The sequence below is a fragment of the Lissotriton helveticus genome, chromosome 4_1 (genome assembly GCF_964261635.1).
Source record: "Lissotriton helveticus chromosome 4_1, aLisHel1.1, whole genome shotgun sequence".
In the NCBI taxonomy this organism is placed as follows: domain Eukaryota; kingdom Metazoa; phylum Chordata; class Amphibia; order Caudata; family Salamandridae; genus Lissotriton; species Lissotriton helveticus.
The window spans coordinates 257,464,812-257,486,571 of record NC_136063.1 but is presented as its reverse complement, the minus strand read 5'-3'; the positions used below and the strand labels follow the sequence as shown (position 1 = coordinate 257,486,571).

At 42.1% G+C, this 21,760-nt stretch overlaps 1 protein-coding gene across 2 annotated transcripts in view; it reads right to left on the bottom strand.

The window, feature by feature from the left end:
• The window catches only part of OC90 (otoconin 90), a 619,335-nt gene extending 597,822 nt beyond the window's left edge, over positions 1 to 21,513 (bottom strand). For both annotated transcript variants that reach the window (XM_078685553.1, XM_078685554.1), the window contains exons 1-2: positions 21,390 to 21,513; positions 20,582 to 20,678 (exon numbers count right to left, since the gene is read on the bottom strand). In XM_078685553.1, coding sequence (XP_078541679.1) covers positions 20,582 to 20,627 — 46 coding nt within the window. In that variant the 5' untranslated portion in view covers positions 20,628 to 20,678; positions 21,390 to 21,513. The remainder of the gene's footprint in view (positions 1 to 20,581; positions 20,679 to 21,389) is intronic.
• Positions 21,514 to 21,760: the final 247 nt, after the last annotated feature.

Genomic DNA, 21,760 nt, shown 5'->3' with positions numbered 1-21,760 from the left:
ATAGGCTGCTATTGGATGAATTTTAGAAATATTATGTGATTTTAAAATTTGCCAATTTTAAATAACGATCGCGACGATATAGCTGTTGCACTCAACTTTTGCTAATTTTGCACATACTTTAGCACCTACCCGACCCGCCAGAGCGGAGGGAATAGGGCACTCGAACTCGTCCACGAGCACCAGCCGCCATCTTGGGGCTGGGTCGGGCCGCGTTCTAGCTCTTCTCCACTTCCGAGAGAGAGCTATTTAGTCCTCGCTCGGCTAGGATGCGCAGCGGACGAGCGCAGCGGGCGCGCGCCAAAGACGCGCCTAAGACAAGCCCGTCTGCGCCCGTCCGAGCCAGATCCGGGCCCAGGGCCACCCCTCCTGCTCCTGCTGCCATCCAAGACACTACATCTACCCTACGTTATACCTCCAAACAGCTGCGAGAGTGGAACACAGGTTTGGGTAGGTCTTGTCAAGTACTACCGTCCTTTAAACACCTGACATCCACACCTATATCATGTGTAGGCTGTGCTTTTACTCTGCCACCTCCTCTGCCCGCGATAAATATTACAACTTACTCACCTGTAATAGCCAGTGCCCCATCCTCAGCTGAACAGTATGTTAGAGCAGCATTGATTAATTCACGCTCTCTCCCCCAACATAGTCTGGATATTAGGGAGAGTATTCTTAATCAGGAACTGGACATTCTTTTCATTACCGAATCATGGGGAGATGAAGCATCGGGCCCTGATTTTGTTCTGGCCACCCCAGAAGGCTACTGTGTGGCCAGACAAGATAGAACTTCTGGGCGAGGCGGTGGCCTAGCCATTATTCATAGGGACATTTATCGCGCAAAATTTGAGCCTATCCAAAGTACCAACTGCGAAGCTTTCGCATTTGCTATCAATCTCACGCAGAAACAAGCCTTCAAAGGGACACTTGTGTACAGGCCACCAGGGCCTCGGACTAAATTTTTAGCTGCACTCAATGAAATTACGGAATTAGTAATAGGATCCCCGGACTATACGATTCTTGGGGATTTTAACTTCCCCCTTGAAAACATGGAAAATAAAGATACAGCCCAACTCATCACTGATATGCAAGCAATAGGACTGCAGCAGTTGGTGAGGGGCCCTACGCATGAGGCCGGGCACACGCTGGACGGCCTGTTCACTAATGACCACAGCATTGAGTTGTCAGCAGTGTTACCTCTGATATGGTCTGACCACCAAGCTATTATCTTCAGGATTCGACTGTTACCATCCAAACCCTCTCAGACCAAAGTCCGGTCGTCAGTGGGGACGCGGATGTGGAAAAATGCAGATATGCCACACTTTACAAATCTCCTGTTGTCATCAGTCCCGGAAAGCGTAGGCGATACTGAAACCATGTCTATTAAATTTCAGGAGTGGATCCTAAAGGCAGCTAACCAAGTTGCACCTGAAAAATTCTATCGCCCTAATAGAGCCACTCCATCTGCCCAGTGGTATACAGAGGAGTTGCGACTCCAGCGTCAGTTCTGCAGAAATTTAGAAAAGCGCTGGAGAAAGCACTATAGTCCCTCTGCTAAACAAGATTATAAAAATGCTCTAGCGATATACAAAAAAGCTATTAGCACGCAAAAGAATCTCTTTTTTACTGGTCAAATTGAGCATGCACAGAACTCAGCCAGGATGCTGTTTCGAGTGGTGAACTCTCTTTCCAGTCCTCCGGCTGGACCCACAATAGAGAACTCGCAGGAATTCTGCACCTCACTGGCTACATTTTTCACCACTAAGGTGATGGATATTTATTCCACTTTCTCTAAAGAGCTGGTGGGAAGAACTACTGATTCAATCATTCATCCAGTAATGAATCATTCTTCCCTCGCTCAGTTTCAGCCAGTTACTGAAGATCAAGTCAGCGCGCTTGTTGGCAAGATCAAATCAGGTTCACCGCTGGATCCATGTCCTCCTGCCATAATGAATCAACTACATAATGTTATCACGCAATATACCAATATATGCAATTCCATCTTCAAAACCGGTGTCTATCCAGAGACCTGGAAGAAGGCCATTGTTAAACCTTTGATTAAGAAGCCCTCTTTAGACCCCACCATTACGTCCAACTACAGGCCTATTGCCTGCCTTCCCTTCCCAGCCAAAATCGTAGAGGCAATCATGAACAAACAGCTCTCAGAGTTTATTGAACAACACAAACTCTTAGATGACACTCAGTTTGGGTTCCGGAAGGGACACGGAACCGAGACAGCACTGATAAAGGCCTCGGATGAAATCAGAGATATCATGGATTCGGGAGGAGCGGCAGTGCTCATTTTGTTGGACCTGTCGGCGGCCTTTGACACGGTCGACCATGTCATCTTGGGATTAACCATCTGGCCAAAGACCTTATAGCTTCTTTCTTAGCTAATCGTAAGCAGGCAGTCAAATTGGGCAACTATTATTCACCTACCTCCGAACTGCTCTGTGGGGTCCCCCAAAGATCCTCGTTAAGTCCTACGCTTTTTAATATTTACGTCGCGGACTTGGCGAGGGTCATTAAATCTTATGGGATGCGCTTAACCACCTACGCGGATGACACCCAGCTTGTGTTGGCGGTGCACAAGAACGGCCCAGTGGTAGCAGCTAAGTTTCAGGAGGGGTTACTGGATGTACAATCATGGATGCACAGTAACTGCCTGAAACTTAATGCGGAGAAAACTGAGGTCATGACCTTCGGTAAAATTTCTCCAGAATGGTCCCCAATATGGTGGCCCAGTCAGATGGGTCCCCCCCCGGTCCCAGCTGTTAAGGTCAGGAATCTGGGAGTGATCTTTGATAACAGGCTATCTTTTGGATGTCATGTTAACAAGGTGGTCTCAGCTGCATTCTTCGTGCTGAAGAAGATAAAAAAAACTCATGCCATACTTACCAGCTTCAGCAGGAAAAACACTGATTACCACCTTAGTGTTTTCAAAACTGGATTACGGAAATGCTCTTTTTCTCAGCACGCATAAATACATCGTGAATAAACTTCAGTCTGTCCAAAATATGGCCGCACGGATCCTGCTTAACATTCCCAGGCGACACTCCACTTCAGCAGCCATACGCCACCTTCACTGGCTAAGGGTGGAGAGCAGGATCAAATTCAAAGCTCTCTGCATCGCCTATAAGGCCATTCATCAGACTGGACCGAAGTTCTTAAAGGATGCTTTTCAGTTGTACACTCCTAAAAAGAACTTAAGATCAGCAGCAAGTTGTCTATTGTCTGTACCCCGTACAAGAACGGCTACATGGGGAGACAGACGTTTCCTGGTAGCAACTCCCTTACTGTGGAACTCACTCCCCTTGTACATTAAAACTGCACCAACTCTCATTGTCTTTCGCAAGGCTTTGAAGACTTGGCTTTTTAATCAATAAGTTTGTGTCCTGACTTTTCTGTATCCTAGAGTATCTCACTGCGCCTAGACACCTTAGGGTATTAGTTGCGCACTAAAAAATCCCATAAATAAATAAATAAATACATAAATAAATAACTACTGGTGGTGTTCCCAAGCAACAGATGTGTGCGATGTTATCGCGCTTGATGAAAATACGTGGATTATCCTAGCAACCTAGAGACGCTTGTACTTTGCTTTGTGCATCTCACCTTGCATCTACAGCGATACGCACGCTTTTATTTTCCAGATTAAAATACAGCGATACGCATGCTTTTCTTTTCAAGGCTAAAATACAGCGATACGCACGCTTTTAAATACAGCGATCCGCACACTTAAGATTTGCATTTTGTGCGTTCTACATTATTTTTAAAATTCATTCAGCGACGCGCATGCTTGAATCTTGTTTTGTGCGTTTCACTTCTTGATTAACAAGATTATTCTACAGCGATACGCACCCTTAAGTGTTGAACCTTGTGCAATTCGTTTGTCATATCGCTATTTACGTTCAGCGATATGCATGCTTAAATCTTTAGTCGTTACAGCGACACGCACGCTATTTATATACTTATTTGCATCATTTTAGAAAATAGTATTGTGAATCACATTCTTTCTTCTGCATATATATAAACTTGTGTTTGCCATAAGTTATTTCCAGTACTTGTTTAGGTACTATGGAAGAATCATCTAATAAATAATAAGTTTACATTTACATTTTGCAAATTGTATTACATTTAACTACATTTCACTGCACATGTTCGGTGCAATGCAGAATGTTACTGCAGCTCCATTTTTTTAGCTTCTCCGGGCGAGCCACCGATCAAGTGGAAAAAATGGAAAGAAGTTTTTGAAAGGTATGCGAAAGTATGTGGTGCATCATTAAGTGCTGAAAGGAAGACTTCTCTTTTACTCTACTATTTAGGTTCGGAAGGGCAGGATGTATTCGATCATTTACCTGAGCTAACTACTGTCGAAGCAGAGGGTTTGAATGATTATGAAATATGTATATGTAAATTAGATAAGTACTATCTTCCTAAAATACGTACAATTTTAGAAAGATACAATTTTGGTAAAAGAATGCAACAAGAGGAGGAATCTGTTGAGGGTTATTTAACTGATTTGAGGAAGCTAGCTTCATCATGCAAATTTGAGAATTTAACAGATGAACCTATACGTGATCAATTCATGTTGGGCTGTAACATGGACAAGGTTAGAGATGAACTATGGCTAAGAGATGAACCCACACTCGATGAAGTTGTAGCTGTTGCCAAAAGGATGGAACACTCATTGAAGTGTGTAGCCATCATTACTAAAGACAAGTTCAATGATGTTCAAGTACAAAATGTTATTGAAAGAAAAACAGATACCAAGGCCAAGGCAAATGAGAAATATGCAGTAAGCAAAGGAAAATTCAATAATACATCAGTAACCTTGAAATGTTATAGTTGTGATAAGATTGGGCATCTAGCTAATGATAGAAAATGTCCCGCTATACTTGTAATTAATGCAAGAAAAGTGTGATTATCCATCTGTTTGTAAGAGTAAACCTGTTCTGAGGGTTAAGAAGGTGAAATCTATGATGATGAAGGGGTGAATCATTGTTCAGACGATTTTGAATGTGGTCAGATTGTTTCTGAGATTAAAAGTGTTTCTGTAAAGAAGTTGTGTCCATTTGATGAAATATTAGTTGATGGTGATTGTACGCGTGTTTTATTAGACTCTGGGGCTAAAATTACCATTGTGCCGAATGATTTCTACATTAATAAGATTAAGCACAAAATCTAATTGTTTAAACCTGATATTACTCCTCTGGCTTATGGTGGAGAGCCAATAAAATTGCATGGTTATTTTATGGGCCTAATTGAATAAGGTGGCAAAATGATTTCAGGAAAGATTTACGTGTCAAAAAAGGGTGACAGCATTATCAGCTGGATACATCAGGGTGACCTGGGTGTGTATTTGGATCCTAATTCAAATCCTCAAATGTTATTGAAGGATATTGTATGTGCTGTAAAGAAGTCTGAAGATTGTGAGTTTACTAATAAGTTAAAAAATGGAATTTCCAAAGGTGTTCAGGGAAGGTCTTGGGGCCAGATGTAGGTAATTTTATTTTACCACCTCTTAAATACCGAATCATACCGAATCGGTATTTAAGAAGTGGTAAAATAGAGGGGGGGAGATGTAGGTATTTCCAGATGTGGAAATACCGAATCGTTAAGATTCGGTATTTACCGAATCTGGAAATACCGAATCGGTATTTCCTATTGATTCCTATGGGCTGTGAAGCCCATAGGAATCAATGGGCAATACCGATTCTGTAATTACAGAATCGGTAAATACCGATTTTAGCAAGGGTGCAGGGGGTGTCACTTTGACACCCTCTGGCACCCCAAAAATAGCCATGTGCACCATGTGGCACACAGACATGCCCTAAGGGCATGTCTGTCTGTCACATGGCTAGGTGTGCATGCACACATGTGCATGCACACCTGAATTCGGTACTTTAACACCCAATTGGATTGGGTGTTAAAATACCGAATTTGTAGGGCCTTTGGGACTCTGAAGAGTCCCACCTACATATGGATTTACAGAATCGGTATATTTACCGATTCGGTAAAATACCGAAGTGGTAAATTTACCGAATCTGTAAATATACCGATTCTGTAAATTCACAACCACCTACATCTCAAAAGCCAAATACCGGTCGGTAACGGCCGAATTCGGCCGTTACCGACCGGTATTTGGCTACCTACATCGGGCCCTTGGTTGTTTAAAGGGTTATCAGCATAAAACAAAACTTACAAATAATTCTGTTCCAGTGACTTGTAAGGTCAGAGGTGTACCATTGTCTGTTAAGGATGAGATGGAGAAGGAAATAAATACACTTAAGAATAGTGGGATTATTGAAGAAGTGGAAGGAACTGAATGGCTAGCTCTGGTGGTTGCTGCTCGCAAAGCCAATTGTGATTTGCGTATTTGTATAGATTTGCACCAGTTGAACAAAAGTGTAGTTGTGGACAAATACCCCCTTCCTAATATAGGTGAATTACTGGTGTTGTTGGGAGGAATGAAGATTTTTAGTATGATTGACTTGACATCAGCATACCATCAGATTGAGCTTGAGCCATCTTGCAGGGACCTCACAGCATTTATCACACCTTTTTTTTCGTTTTATCAGGATGCCTTTTGGGCTTGTTTCTGCATCATCTGTTTTCCAGCGTGCGATGGAAGGTATTCTTAAGGGTCTTGATGGTGTGTGTATTTATCAAGACGACATACTTGTCTATGGTGATGATGTGGAGTAACATGATGCTCGTCTTAAGTCTGTTCTTGCGAAATTGAGTGATAGAAACTGAACCATTAAAATGGAAAAAATGCAAGTTTAGATCAGATTCTTTAAACTGCCTTGGTCATAATATTTCTGGTAATGGTGTTAGACCTAAAGAAGATTTGGTAAACACAATCCATAATTTGTCTTCTCCTACTTCCAAAGAAGAGCTTATGAGTTTTCTGTAGATGATTGAGTAGTATGCTAAATTAATCAAGGGATTTGCCGAGTTGACCTCAAATATGAGATCTCTTTTGAAAAAAGGAGTTAGTTTCGTGTGGTCTGAGATGTGTCAAAAGGAATTTTCTATTATTAAGGAAAAAGTATCCAATGCCCCTTTCTTACAGAGCTTTGATACCAAACTCAAATCTATTCTAACTATGGATGCAAGTGAGAAAGGGTTAGGGGCTGTATTGCAACAGATTGGTCCACATGGTATAAGAACTATTATGTTTCTTTCACTCAGTTTGAGGGAGCCTGAAACAAGACTCTCAGTTGTGGAACGTGAATCGCTTGCCATTTTCTGGGCTGTGAGAAAACTTAAGAGATTTTTGTGGGGTGTTGATTTTGAGATAAGATCGGACCACAAACCTTTGGTGGAAATTTTTGAAAGTAAGGAGTTAGATATGATATCTAGTCACATAACTAAATGGATTATTGCTCTTCAAGAATATTCTTTTTCTCTCAAGTATATTCCAGGTGCTGACAACAGGATCGCTGATGTTTTTTCACGCTTTGTCTCAGGTGAATGTTGTGAGGATGACGAAGTTGATGAGAGTAGTGAGTGGGTGTGTACAGTTGATCTCAGCCATATTTATGAAGAGGAATGGTCTAATGAGGTAGTCCAAGATGCTACTCTCAAAGAAGTTACAACTTTGATTCAAGGTAATTGGTCAAAATGTAAAAATTGGATCAGATGTGACCAAACCTTTTTGGTGTGTGAAAGATGAGCTTTCGGTTGATAGAAACATTTTGTTTTGTGGTGCTAAATTAATTCCTCCTGTGAGTCTCAGGAAAGAGTTGATAAATTTAGCGCATGTTAGCCAACCTGGTATCACGAAAACCAAAGAAAGGTTAAGCTTATCTTACTGGTGGCCAGGTATGGATAAACTCATAGAGAGGGAGATTCGTGATTGTGTTCCCTGCAGTATTAGGGATAAATCTAAATCACCTATGGAGCAACCAATGATTGTGAGGAATCGGCCCAAACATCCATGGGAATATATTGCATTAGACATTTTAGTACCCATTAATAGCTCGGGTTCTCAAGTTTTTCTGTTAGTGATAATGGACATGTACTCTCGTTGGCCTGGGGTATTTTTCTTGTCCAATGTTGATTTTGCGAGTATTATCAAATGTTTAAGAAAATTGTTTTCAAGGTAGGGATGCCAAGTTTATTTTATCGGACACTAGCATCCAGTTTATCTCTAAGGAAATGCAAGAATTTTTAACATCTTGTGGTATAGTCTAATATTTGGTGACATTCATCTTTTTGAATTGATACTGTCAAATATAGCAAAACAATTTTTAGACTACAACTCCAGGGCAGGCTAAGAATGCAGCTGTTGTAGTCCCTGGTGAACACCTGTCACCTCTATGCCCCACAATGTGTGTCGTCTGCTGGACATAGGATATGGTAAAAGTGCAAGTGCATATTCCGTTCATTCTCCTTTCTCATTACACACAACATATTTTTCATTTTGTCCTTCCCCTAAATCTTCCTGAAACATGGGCTAGTTATCCAAAAACATTGCACCACTTCTGTGTCCTTGAAATAGTCATACATGTAGTAATGTAAGTAGTATTGGGAAAGTTGATGCATATGTTTACAAATAATTTCAAAGGTGTGACTTTGAGATGTACTTCACCAAATGTATACTTCTATGCTCCAGTTTACACTTATGGCTGCGAATAAAATGACCACCTGGTCACTTTTCCACAGCCACATTTAATCTACAACTGGAAAAATCTTAATGAACATGATGTGAATCCTAGACTGAAATTTCCGTTGACGTGTGCTACTTTGTATGCATGTACGTTGAAGTTTGACATGGAGCTAATTTATGGGTAAATTCAGCACAACAGTGGGGTACAACTATAAGACCTCAGGACGACCTGTACTTTGGGAACCAGTTACTGTGCCTTTTCGAAAGTGGCCATCGGCTGTGTCCATTATGTGGTGGATGGAAATAAACAACGAAAAGGCCTATACCCGTCTGCATTGTTGTGTTAACATTTGGGGTATTTTCAGACCTATTGACATGAGGGAGGAGGGTTGGGCATTTCTCTTACAGAATTTCTTGGGCTTCCGTGCCCAGCATGATAGCAGTCAAATTGTTTTTTCCTTGGGTATTCTTTTGTGAAGGGGATACATTGCCAAAGGCTAATGTGTCAACTGGGGGGGAGGGGGTACAGTTTTTTCTAGCACAGTTTTGTCACATGGCACGTGGGGACATTGATGTTTACTGTAAGTTAGCATGAGCACGCTGCAGACTGTCCGCATGTTTACTACCTGATTTTATTTTTTCAAATGTCTGTTTTGCCGTTTTCACATGAGAAGCAATTGCTGTGTTTACACTCTGCAGATTCCTGAAATTTAGTCTGAATATTTTGAGCACGGTCAAACAACAATGCCCCATTTTATTTTGTTCTGGACAGGCCTTAGCACCTAGAAAAAACATATCAATGCAGCTGTTGTTTGGGACCTTGTACTTTGGTCTTATTGGAATACATGAATAGGTAGCACACCTTTCCAGGGAGAAGAGCGAGATAGCACCTATGATGTAGGTCTACGATCTATAGGCTAAGGTATGGGGTCTGCAGAAAAAGCCCAGAGATCTTCTATTATTTAATATAATTTTTATATGCAAGGGAAGGTAGGTCGGGCTATACTGTTTTTTCATAATGACATCTCCTTTCATGATTTATGGACTAACTGCTATGCTGTCTGTATTTGTATTATGCATTTTCCTGTTTGTTGTGGCACATATATTGAATATTAGATCATGTTAGTTGAAAAAGCTACTTTAAAGTTGTTGGTGTCTCTGTCAGATCTTAGTGTGGAAAAGTACAAGAGTGCGAGCAAAAGGATGTGTCTTGCAACCACAATTCCTGAGAGTTTCAGGAGTGTTGTATTCTGGGGTGTCTAATCATTTGTTTCTCTATGAGTGAGTAGGAGAGCAAGTGAGACATTATAGCTAGTCAGTCTGGGCTCATGGGTACTGAGGTGGTAGGATGACTCAGTCCCTATGCACTAAGGTCCCATAATCCTACGCATAGTTCTGTTTTTGTGCAGAATCCCTGCAACAGTTTTAGAGGCAAACACGATTCTTTAAAGTATTTGCAATTTTATTTTATATGAGCCAAGAAACAAGGAGGAGTGTCATGAAAAGGAAGGATAACAACCAGTGCTTCAGTAGTTAGATCAGACCAAAGCTGAAGATGCATTGGACATTGACAGCCTGGCAGGTTAGATCTTGGAATGCTATCACAGATCTCTAAATCAGCAGGGAGGAAAGAGGTCTGCATTCAGCAGGTTTGCCATCTTACACGGTGCCGCCATGTGACATGCGGTATGATGTCACATCACATGTTGAAGAGGCACAGTCAGATGATGAGTTGAAACCCTTGTACAAAGATGGTTTCCAACTGAAGTAGTAATATGTTAATGAAAACCTCCCCAGGGCATGGGAGGTTGCACCAGATGAGTTCCTTAATGCTGAGGGGAAGGTAACTGCGGTAGTTCAGGCAGTGCAGGGAGTCCAAAGTCCCACTCACCATTGCCCGCCCCGCAACAAGGCCATGCCCATTCTCTCTGTTAACTCACACTGTGAAAAGTATTCTTAGATGGCACGTCTGATTCAGCATAATATTGACACTAGGCCGGCAGCTGGACCAAGAGGGGGCTTGAAGGGTCAATTGCTGTAAGGGCCACTATGAGGTCACTGGTGTGTTTTAGGTGAAGGTCAGGGGTGTTGGGGATACATGCGCCCAGCACACATGACAGAAGGTACCACCACCAGAGAGTGGAAGGGGGTAGGGATGAGAATCACTTAAACACCAGCACATATCTATATATTACCTACTAGCGAGTTTGGACCTTGTTTCTATTCAAAAAATGTTTTTCTTTTCCCAATAACTTTGGCTCTGGTTGACGATTCTTTGCGAAATTTTCAAAACTAGTGGGGCACTCTGGTCAGCTCCTATCTTGAAAGTTGTGGGGTGAATCGCGAAGCAGAGGCCAAGAAAAAAGGGGGGTCCAAAATGCGTTTTCACTATGTTGTTTTCCATTGGAAACTTTAGACAAAGCTACAGCCCGAACTGCTGAACGGAATTACACCAAATTTGGCAAAAAGGTAGCCCTCGGTTCAGAAAGAGCCCTTTTTGTTAAATAGTGTAAATCCATTCAGTAGTTCCTGAGAAATTAGAAAAAGAAAAAGTTTTGATTTCTGGGGAAGCAGTGGGTTTGCGTACCCTCCCAACACGAGTTTTACTCTGATTGGCTGCCAACACCCCAAATCAGGAAGTGTTGGCAGCCATCTTGTGACTCGGTAGAACAGAGTCACAGGAAAACAGTAAAATAAAGGTTAGAAAACAAGAAAAAGGGGCAGGGTAGAAACACCCTGACCCCTAGGCCTGCTCAGGGGGTCCTACAAGGACCCCCCAGGACCAGAAAAAGCATTTTTATTTGTAATTTCGGTGGAATGCTCGTTGGGGTCACGAATCTGGGCAATGAGTCCACCCTTCATTTTAATGAGGCTCCGGGTGGGCCAGGTCCCGGGGGCACTGTCTAAAAATATTAGCGGGGTCCGAGGAGGCCCCCACAGCCCTGGGGTCCGCCACCTACCCGGGGCTATGCAGATTATGTGCGGGTGCACAGGGCCCCCCCATAGCCCTGGGGACTGCCACCTCCGCAGGGCTTATTAAAAAATTAATGCATAGGAGAGTTCACCCCCCACGCTGCGCAGGGACCGCCACCTCCCCGGGGTTCTTGTTTTAAAAAAAAATGATGTGTGGGGTGGCAAGAGCCCCACCACACACCCTGGGGACCACCACCTCCCCGAGGCACATACTTATTTAAATTCGGGGGTCCATAGCGAATCCCGAGCTCAGGAGACCACCACCTCCCCTGGACAAAGGGAGGGGGCCTAGTGGCACTCACCATGCATTCTCCTTGCAGTACTCTAATCATCCAGTCACTACCCATGTTCTCATGCAATGACCCAGGCACTAACTAATGCAAACTCACAGCTTCTGGACTTTGGGCGCAGCTTTGACTCGTCTACCGGTTTGTGTCCCTGTCACCCTCCCCCTCCTCTGGCCATGCCGTGTCTCTAACCCTCCCCTCCTCTTTCCCTCCTCCACTTCCCCTGCTCTTACCCCCCCACTCCCTGGAATATCTCCCCTTGCCAGTTTTTTCTCCTACCTATATGTTCCTTTTTGTTTGTCTCAACCTTACTTGTAACTAAAATTGCCATGCTCTAATAACTGTGTAACCTTTGTAAAGCTGTAACCTGCAATTTATTGTCTGATACCAATGTAAAGCGCTCTAATACCTCCGGGTCAAGCCAGCGCTATATAAAACCTTTTAAATAAATGAAAATAAATAAAATAAATATGTACTAGATTAAACTTTGTATGTTTCAGTGCACTGCTCCAACTGACCATTTTCTAGTGTGAGCCCTGGGGATTTGAAATGATAATAGTTTTCTATATTTTTGCTTTGCTGCCTGCTATTTTGCATTAAATGCTGCTTGGAAACTGGTTTTTCTAGGTGTTCTGTTTATTTTTAACACCACCAAGTAGCTGCACTTTCATCCATGAGTAAGTTACACTTTGAGTGGCCTTGCATTTCCCTTTCGGCTAAAAACAGTCAAAACAGGATGACTAGTGGTCGGTGGACCATCGGTGGGAGTGATAATGCGTGTGCTCACACTGGAAGCCATGTGCATGCTGGTGGTACAGCTTGCTGTGGCTCCCCTCGCCTGCTGCCACTTTCCTAATCAGAGGTAGAAGCTGCATTGCAATTCTGATGACTGCCCTCATGTCTGTTTGCTCACTTTGCTTTGCTTCCATCACCATGGCAAGCTATGAAGAGCCAGTAGGAACCTGTTGGCAGGAAAACATGCCTGTAAGTAGTGAGAGAGCGAGTAACAGAGGAACCTGGGTAGTTGGGGGGCTCTGCCTAGTTAGTGTCATTTGGCTTCTCACTGTGCAGTTCCAAGTCTGTTATTTAAGTGATGATTGAACTATCTAGAGGGACAGGGTTGATGTTGAGTTTGTGATCTCCACTCCCATGCACTGTGGGTTTATTAAACCAAGCCTCATTTCTTGGCACCATCGTCTCTTACCTGTTAGTGCCATTGAACATTTTATGCACCTCTTGGCACATTTTGATATTTTTTAAATGCTCCGGCTAGTATTTTTGTTCTGTCACTGCTTTACTGAGGGCGATTATTGGCTTTGGATGTGGGCATAAGAAAAAGAGTCAGGGGTGTGAGGCCTGGGCTTCGAGGCCATCACTCATCCAAGGACATCAGAAAAGGTTCTGCCAAGGAGACTTGTAAAAATCACAACTGCATAAAGAAAGTGTAGCTGAATGCCTAGGAGGACGTTCCTTTACCCAGCTTGCCGCTTGCCGCCAAAGCCTGGAACATCCCACCCCTCCACCTCCGCACCTCGCCCTCGCTGACAGACTTCAGGAAGGGGCTTAAGATCTCGCTTTTTGACTGAGACCTTCAGCAAGGTCCTGGATACCCTCTCGGGTGACAAACCATGCTTCATGAATACAACCTGATTAATTGATTGATTGACAAAGCATTAGGGGACAGATGTAGGTAGGCTATTACCGGTCGGTAACGGCCGAAATCGGCCATTACCGACCGGTAATAGGCTTTCCAGATGTAGGAGGCTAAAAAAGAAGGATTCGGTAATTTACTGAATCGGTAATTTAAGGAATCGGTAAATTACCGAATTCTTAAATACCGATTCGGTAAATTACCAAATCCTGATATGTAGGGAGCACTCAAATGAGTGATTTTCCCATTTTATAATTCGTTAAATACCGATTCGGTAATTACCAAAACTTGCCGATTCGGTAACTTTTAAAGAAAAATTACCTACATCCCATTTGCCTGTTTTTAAATACCGAATCGGTATGATTCGGTATTTAAGAATCGGTAATCTGGGATTACCTACATCTGGCCCCAAATGTTTTGGATTAGGGACATGCCCAATCCCAGTTCGCAATTTGCTTCCACCACTGGCACATGCCCTAGCTATTTGTTCAGTTACGGCACCCTAGAGTTGTGGATGAGTTGTGGATGTAGTTGCCCGATTTTGCAATTCTGCCTTTTAACACCTTGGCTGTGGAGTGAATTCTGCTGCAGTGCTGGACATTCCATTCTTGGACGAGGTTCGGTCGGCCCCCGGCCGTCGTGCGCACACGCCCACCGTGACTCATGACAGCCGGGGGCCGTCATGATCACACAAGGGGTTAAAAATCCACTCCATGAAGTCATGGGAGGACCAAAGACAGGTGTAGTAAGAGCCTGCCACAAACCTCCCTTGGAGTGTAACTTGGCCATCAGCTGCCCCAAACACTACAGCAGACCCAAAGAGTCCAATCTCCACTGTTTCTATCACCTACTTCACCAAGCAGTTGGATTTAGGAAATCCTGGATTGAAGCAACAGTAGAGGAAGAAAGCTAGAGTTCGAACGGAATGGTGATAAGGAGCCAGTCCAGAAAGCCTCACTCAAGAGCCACAAGTGTGATGTGGGTGAGAGCATCCACTTGCACCTTTAACAACCTCTCACACCACCCTAGAGATTGTAGGCTCCCTATTTCAAATGTACCTGTTGGTAGAGAGGAAAGAGAACAACTGAGCTTAATTGAACCAAAGAGAATCCTTTCGGAGGCTAGTTCTCCACTAAATAGATTATATGAGGACACAATGGCAAGAACCCGGCCAACAGGAAGTCTTCCAAGTTAATGGAAAGCAGAGGTTATTGAACAATAACAATCTAGAAAGGTCTCCCACCCAAAAGGTCTACATTACACAGCCACCACTCTAGTTCCAAAGTCCCACAAGTTCCACTGTGACTTATTATGGTTATTAGAAATACAAAAGGAGGGGGTCACAAGATTTGAAGAGGAGAAGAATGTATTAACTCAAAAAACAAGATCAGTGGTCCTGTGAAGCGGCAGGGGGTCACAAGCTTTGAGGAAGAGAAGAATGTATTAAATCAAAAAACAAGTTCATTGGTCCTGTGAAGCCTGAGTATCATCCATGTCTAAACAAAAGTGGCCAATCCATTGATCACGGGAGGACTTTACAGGGGGAACCTTAGGTGAAAAGTCTAATCGCCTCCCTTGTTTGTTTCCTCCTGTGAATCACTAACCTCGTTTTCGATTCCTGAACCAATCTAAACAGACATTGAACTAGAGCAGTCAGATGAAAGGGAGCAGTCACCCAGAAAAGAAACTACCCTCCACATTCATTGCCATCTTAAGCGCAGCCAAGAACAAGGCTGGGTTTTGCTTTTTCAACACAAAACTACACCTTGGACCTCAAAAGGCATCTTTTGAGTCCAAAATCATGTTTCCCTCCAGTCATAGAGAGAAATATTTGTACCTGGTAAACGATGCAAGGAATTTAGGGGCATATTATCAACAACTAGCGATATTTATCGCTAAATAAGCTTAGCGACATTTTTTTTATCGCCCGCATCGCCGGATTTTATTGCAGAGATAACGTGCTATTAGCAATGTTTATCTCCAAAGCGATAAAATATCCGGCGATAGCGGCGAAATGCGTGAATATCGCTGGTAATCCAGCGATATTCAGGCATTATCGCTAATAGGGATTTAGCCTGAATATCCACCTCCCATTGGATATACAGGCTAAGAACTGGTCTGAGAAGGCGTTAGTTTTCAGCTATATTCGCGCTTTGCGCACATTTTTTTGTCGCTACGCCTGAGTTGATAATAGGCGATAGCGATGTTAGCGACTACTTTCAGTCGCTAACAGGTTGGATGCATGAGGGAGAGGTGTGGCGCCGTGGCCAGGGCGACTGACGCTGGAATCTGGGGATCAGGGTTCGATCCCCGGATCCGGCGGCAGGTTAGTCCAGCACCATGTGACTCTGGGCAATAGCTCGCTTAATCTCCCCGACGGCCCCCGGCGCCTAGAGACCCTTACGGGTGATTGTGCGCTTTACAAATGTGGATTATTATTATTATTATTATATGTCCTTGCGATAAAAATCGCTGACATGCAAAGCGGGCCCCAAACCGCTCGCTATCACCTAAAAGCTGTTGCTAACTGATGTCAGCAACAGGTTGCTAATAGGGCGATGAAATTATCACCGCTTTACGGGCAAAAACGGCCGCAAAAGCGGCGATAATTTCATATCGCCTGCCTTGGTAATATGCCCCTTAGTTATTACCACTGTGCATGAGGCATAACAAGGAGACTCTGGGGTAACACATTGTTTGGCTTAAAAAGGTGGAGGGCAACATGCATATTTGTGTGTAGAATTTGAAATATGTAAATAAGATTATTGGATCAGATTGGGCAAACTGTATTAGTGTATTGTGAGAGAAGTAGCAACTTTAGAGATGTCTGGGGGGTGGAGAAAGAGTATCCCATTCCCTACCTACAACATCTGCTGTGTTTATGAAGTTGATTCTGTGAACATTTAGCTTTGGACAGCCAATTAGAATTACTGCAGGTGTGGTCATTCTTCTGTAATCGTGACTCTGTTATTAACTTTTGTAGTACTGTAAAATCTGAATTGATCAAACCCCAGCAAAATGTGTTTCTCTTCTGTTTTTCAAAGACTATGGTATTTAAAACAGAAACATTCCTATTCTATTTTGTTAAGATTCAAATTAGTTATGCTTTCTTATTTTGCCCCTTTGTAGGTAAAGGCCATGTAGTTTAATGCTTAATAAAAATAAAATATAAAATATAGAAAATATGATTATAAGTGTTGCGGTGTCACCTCAACAGGGCTGACATTTGCAAAGTTGCCACACTATGCTGCGCATCAACTTACGTTACTGTGCTGCGCTGTGTAAGAGGGTTTGAGAAGCACTGGGCCATATCAGTTCAGTTCAGTTCAATAAGCTTTATTCGGTTTGTAATAACAACCATATAAGCAAACATAAAAATACATAATAACAGCCTCCATAACATTCTCAGAATAGTTAATACTTAGCATGGGCAACTGTTTGTGCAGTATAGGCATTATACATATGTGCAAAAACGCAAAAAGATGTCCAGAACTGTACAAATTGCATAAAATATCATATATGTCTAAACGATTTTATGCAGTATGTGGAAATTTCGCGATAAAGTGGCTAGTGCTTACAATATACATAACAGACAATGGTCACCCAGGAATTTTAAATGTTGCCTAATGTATAAATTACACAATGAAATACCTACTATAATTTGTGTTCATGTCACACAAATTTTACCAAAAGTGACAAGTGTACATTATGTGCAAATTATCCTATAAAGTGTCACGTGCAAGCTATATTCCCTTTTGTGCAAGTTATGCAAAAAGTGCAGGATGCCTTAAATACCAGATTCATTGCACCATATCATAATATATACAAACTTAAAAAGTAATAGATTTCCTAGCAGCAATGCATTTTAAAATATAAGATGCCACATAAAAGCAAACATCCGGGCTTTCCAGAGTAGATACTAGCCTCATAGCATTTTTAGTGGATCGAACATTATATTTTAGGAACAAAGGTTTCAAATAAAATATCCCTAAAAATGGTAAAATTTACAAAACATAAAAAAATTGCAGCAACTTTGTTTAGACATATCTATTAGGATACAGTGCTACCTTTCTCTCTCACTAGTGGTGGCACACAATCAGGCTGCCTAGTGCCACACCTACACCTTTGCAGCATGTTGCAAAGGTGTCTCCATCATGTCTAGCATAGGTGTGGTACTGGAAAAGTAGACTTCCTGTACACAATACACTACACTTAGAATAACTTTTAAACTTTTCCCGGTTTGTATATGCTGTAAAGTGCTGTATAATGCAGCACACAAGCTAAGTCAGAGAAGTTAGGAGAAACAAAAGCTCCTTTTCTTGTCTGCCCCAATAAAGCATTATTGGTGCAAAACCCTGTCTACTATTGTTAGTAGGTGGGATTTCACGTCAAAAACCATGGGTGGGAGTCAAACCCATTACTTGAGCTATACCCTGTCTACTATTGTTAGTAGGTAGGAGTTCATGTCAAAACCCATGGAAGGTGTCCGTAGCACAGAGTAATGGTTTGTGTTAGTTTCCGACAGTTTCCACCACAAAACCTATTTTGCACTTGAAAATACATTCCAAATAAACATTTTTGGCCAGTTTGCGTCACTTGTACAAGGCAAACCCAGCACACAATGTTAGTAAATCTGCCCCTCCCCAGTGTTTATGTGTGAGGCAATCTTCCATATTTTCCTGGGTTAAATCCACCAGGTTCTGCCTACAGGACTGGGTCCCTAAGAAAAAAGGCCTCAGAATTACAGGTTCTCATGCAGGAATAGCTGGAGAAACACTCATTTTTGCATGTAGTTCCATATTCCACACTGGGCTATAGGTGATCAGCTCGTATTTCCACTGCACATACCAGAGCCTGATGTTGCCCGTCTCTTTGATATTATTAGCTCTTGGTGTGGCATTAACATTCCGTAGCCCCAGCCACTCTTAATGAGGGCCTACCTGGGCGTTACGTTTATTATTGACGTTGTGTTTAATATTTACTCAGGTTCTGTTAACCACAATACATATTTCACAAAGGTAAGTCCATATTTTGCCAATTAGGCAACGTTTATGTGGGCCAAAGTTAAGTAAATTGAGGCCAGAACATTTTTCTCCATCTTTCGAATTTGACATGTGGCATTTGACATAAACTAAGTCTCCCGGGTATGATTTGTGTTTTTTTAATGGCATCAAATTATATTTTTGAAACGCAATAGTACAAGACAAAACCACACTGGAAATAATATACATAGATGCATAGTACTGGTTGAATACACCAACTCCGCATTTACTGAGCCTTACTGAACTCTTGCTACAACCCATTGTTATGCTTCCAACAGAGTCCCCTTGTGTCGGTCCCTTTTTCATCCATCCAGCACAAGGTTTTCCATTGCTAGGACCTCCCTGACACACTCTTCGATCTTTCTAGCCATCTCACCTTTAATAATCCGGCCTGGGCGAATTCAAATTACAATAGCGTAAATTGAGTAACTTTGGGAATTTTGCATTATGCTTATTATGCGAAATTTCGAAAATTAAACCAATAAGACTCCTTGGGTAATTACATGCAATTTGCTGTACAAATTTACCAGAACAAGAGTGTCTGTTGATCTCAGTGCTTTGTTTAAAAGCCCTGGCGGTCCAAAAATAGCTCCACAGACACATTTTGCCCCAAAAGTTAGACCAACACCACAAATTTGAATTTCGTTTAATTACACATACTTTTGTGGAACTTTCACAAAATTTCCCAAACTGCGAACACCCACGGTTGTTCCAGCCTCTTTCACAGTGTCTAGTTTGAGTACATTACTTATTGGCTAGCTCTTTACTTGTTGCTTCTACGACCACATCAGTGCCACCAACCACAGCATTCCTTCATATAACATCCACACTCACTGAAGTACATGTTCACAAGAGGTCCTTCCAAGAGCACGTGCTTTGTTTCCTAATTCCTTCATCCTTGAATAGTGCAACGGAGAAGACTCAGTACATTGCGGATGAAGTAAAGCACTTCTATGTTCTACCTGAGAAATCAGTACAATTCCCGAAATTAGAAACAGAGTTTTCAGTTTTTAACTTTACATTTGAAAAATATAAACAGAGTATGAATGTTTACTTTTATAATCTCAAAGTGTCTTACAAAAAAATGTGTTTTAAAATAAATTTTAAATAGCAATCTTTTATCTAGCTAGCAGGTAGAAGAAAATGCAAGCCACCTACAGCTCACAAATCATAATTACTTTGATTATGGTTAATTTGCCTATTCTTTAATTCTATTAATAAATGTATTTTCAGCTTTAAATATTCAACCAATTCAATTAATTAGGTCTTATTGGAAGCTGTTTAGAGCTCAACTATGATTACAAACTAATGTTGCCAAGTATTGCTTATTAGATCAATAGTGTTAACAGAGTAGATCATACTGATGAAGCCTGGTCACACCTCATTGATAATGTGTGTATGTTGTAGTTCTAAAGAAGAAACCTAGCCAAATGCAGTGGAGTGCTGTTCATGTACAAAGACAAGCCTAAGGTCAACAAGTTTGTGGATGGTTAATGCATTCTGATGTAGTGTTCTTTAAAGAGGGGAGATTTCAGCTCTTTCCTAAATTGGAGCAGTGTTGGGGTGGTCCTAGGATACAGGGATGTTGTTCCAAGACAAATACCCTTATCATAGCTGCTAAACTCTAGAACTGCTTGTCGTTGCCTGTTGATGTTCAGAGGATATACAATCATGCAATTAAAATGCAACACTTCCACATGGTTTGTTGGAATACAGAAGCATCCCGCCCTGGATGATTAGATCCCTCAGGGGTGTTCTTAAATTGGTCCAGGAAGGCTTGTATCAAACATCACTTTCAGGATAATCGCTCTCTACGTAAATCATTTACATATAGAATCCTTGTCTAGAAATGCACTGTACTGATAACTTGAAAATCAGTCATGCACCCGGCTATCCTGGACAGACGGTGGACACCCCTTGCTCAAAGCCTTTAGGAGGCTGGTCCCAGCACATGCACTCCCGCCTTAGAGATGGCCCATAGAAAGAAAGGAAATATGGACATGCGCCGACTTACCAATGTGCAAAACCATCAACACACCTGCCAGCTGGATTACAATCATTGTCTCAATCCAGAGTTTGGACACTAGCCCCCGACCAGAAACTGCTGCCTGCTGAATTAAGTACAATTGGACAGGATACATTTAGTTATTCCATTCACAAAAGCAATAAACTCGAATGTTTCTTCACTATGTATAACCTCTGGGCACGAATTTAGTGGGTTTTAGCAAATTACACTCCAGTTGAAGAGGTCAGTCTTTGCTATTCTGGTGTAAAGGGGATGTCCATTAATACAGGAAATGGTCCAGAACAGAAAGTCTGGAACTAAATTGGAATAAAGAGAGCCCTAGAACTCCGAGAAAGGCCTACCTGCTTTCTATATACACCAAAGCGACACCTGGCTCCAATACAAGAGTTTAACAAATAATCAAACAACCTTTTCTATCATTACAGCACATAATAATATGTAATTTAAAAAGCAACTCTTTACTGAAAAAAATCTAATGGATGCAAACGAATATTTTAAATGCTTTAAGACGCAATGATAAATTACCTAATGCAGCACTGACTGCGATTTTAAATCTTACCATAAACAAAAACTATATGGGGGTAACAATTATTTTCTCCCGACTAATGTATAGTTTCTAATAAAAGAATACACACTAGTGCATTTCTGCAGTAAAATGATGTATCCACATTTTTCCAGTCTCCCTAAAGCGCATAAGAATGTCAGCTGTGCACGTTTCCCATATGTTATGGCACCCCAAGCGCTCGTATATATTCTATACCTCTCTAGGAACCCATGAATATGAAGGGTGGCTTACCTTCAAGAACACTCCTAGAAAACAGTTGGAGGCAGGACAAGTGATGGCTCCTAGATTATTCCTTAGTCATATATAGCGCCCAGGAGTTGCACGATGGCCATGTGATTGCCTCCCTTATCTCCCCGGCTGCAGCTCTTCAACGTTTGTTAATTAATGGCTCGCTGGGCTCCCCGCAGGCGCAGCACTTATCGCAGGCTCAATCCCAGCAGGATGCATGGATGGCCTCTATGTGAAGGGCCCTTTTAAGAAGAGCGGGCAGTGCACTGCTGCTTGACTTAATGCTCAGCGGCTAATTACACTACAATTGGATGATTGTAGTGGGTTCCCCACGACAGCGGCGTTTTGTAGGCTGAAGATCAGCTAATAATGTT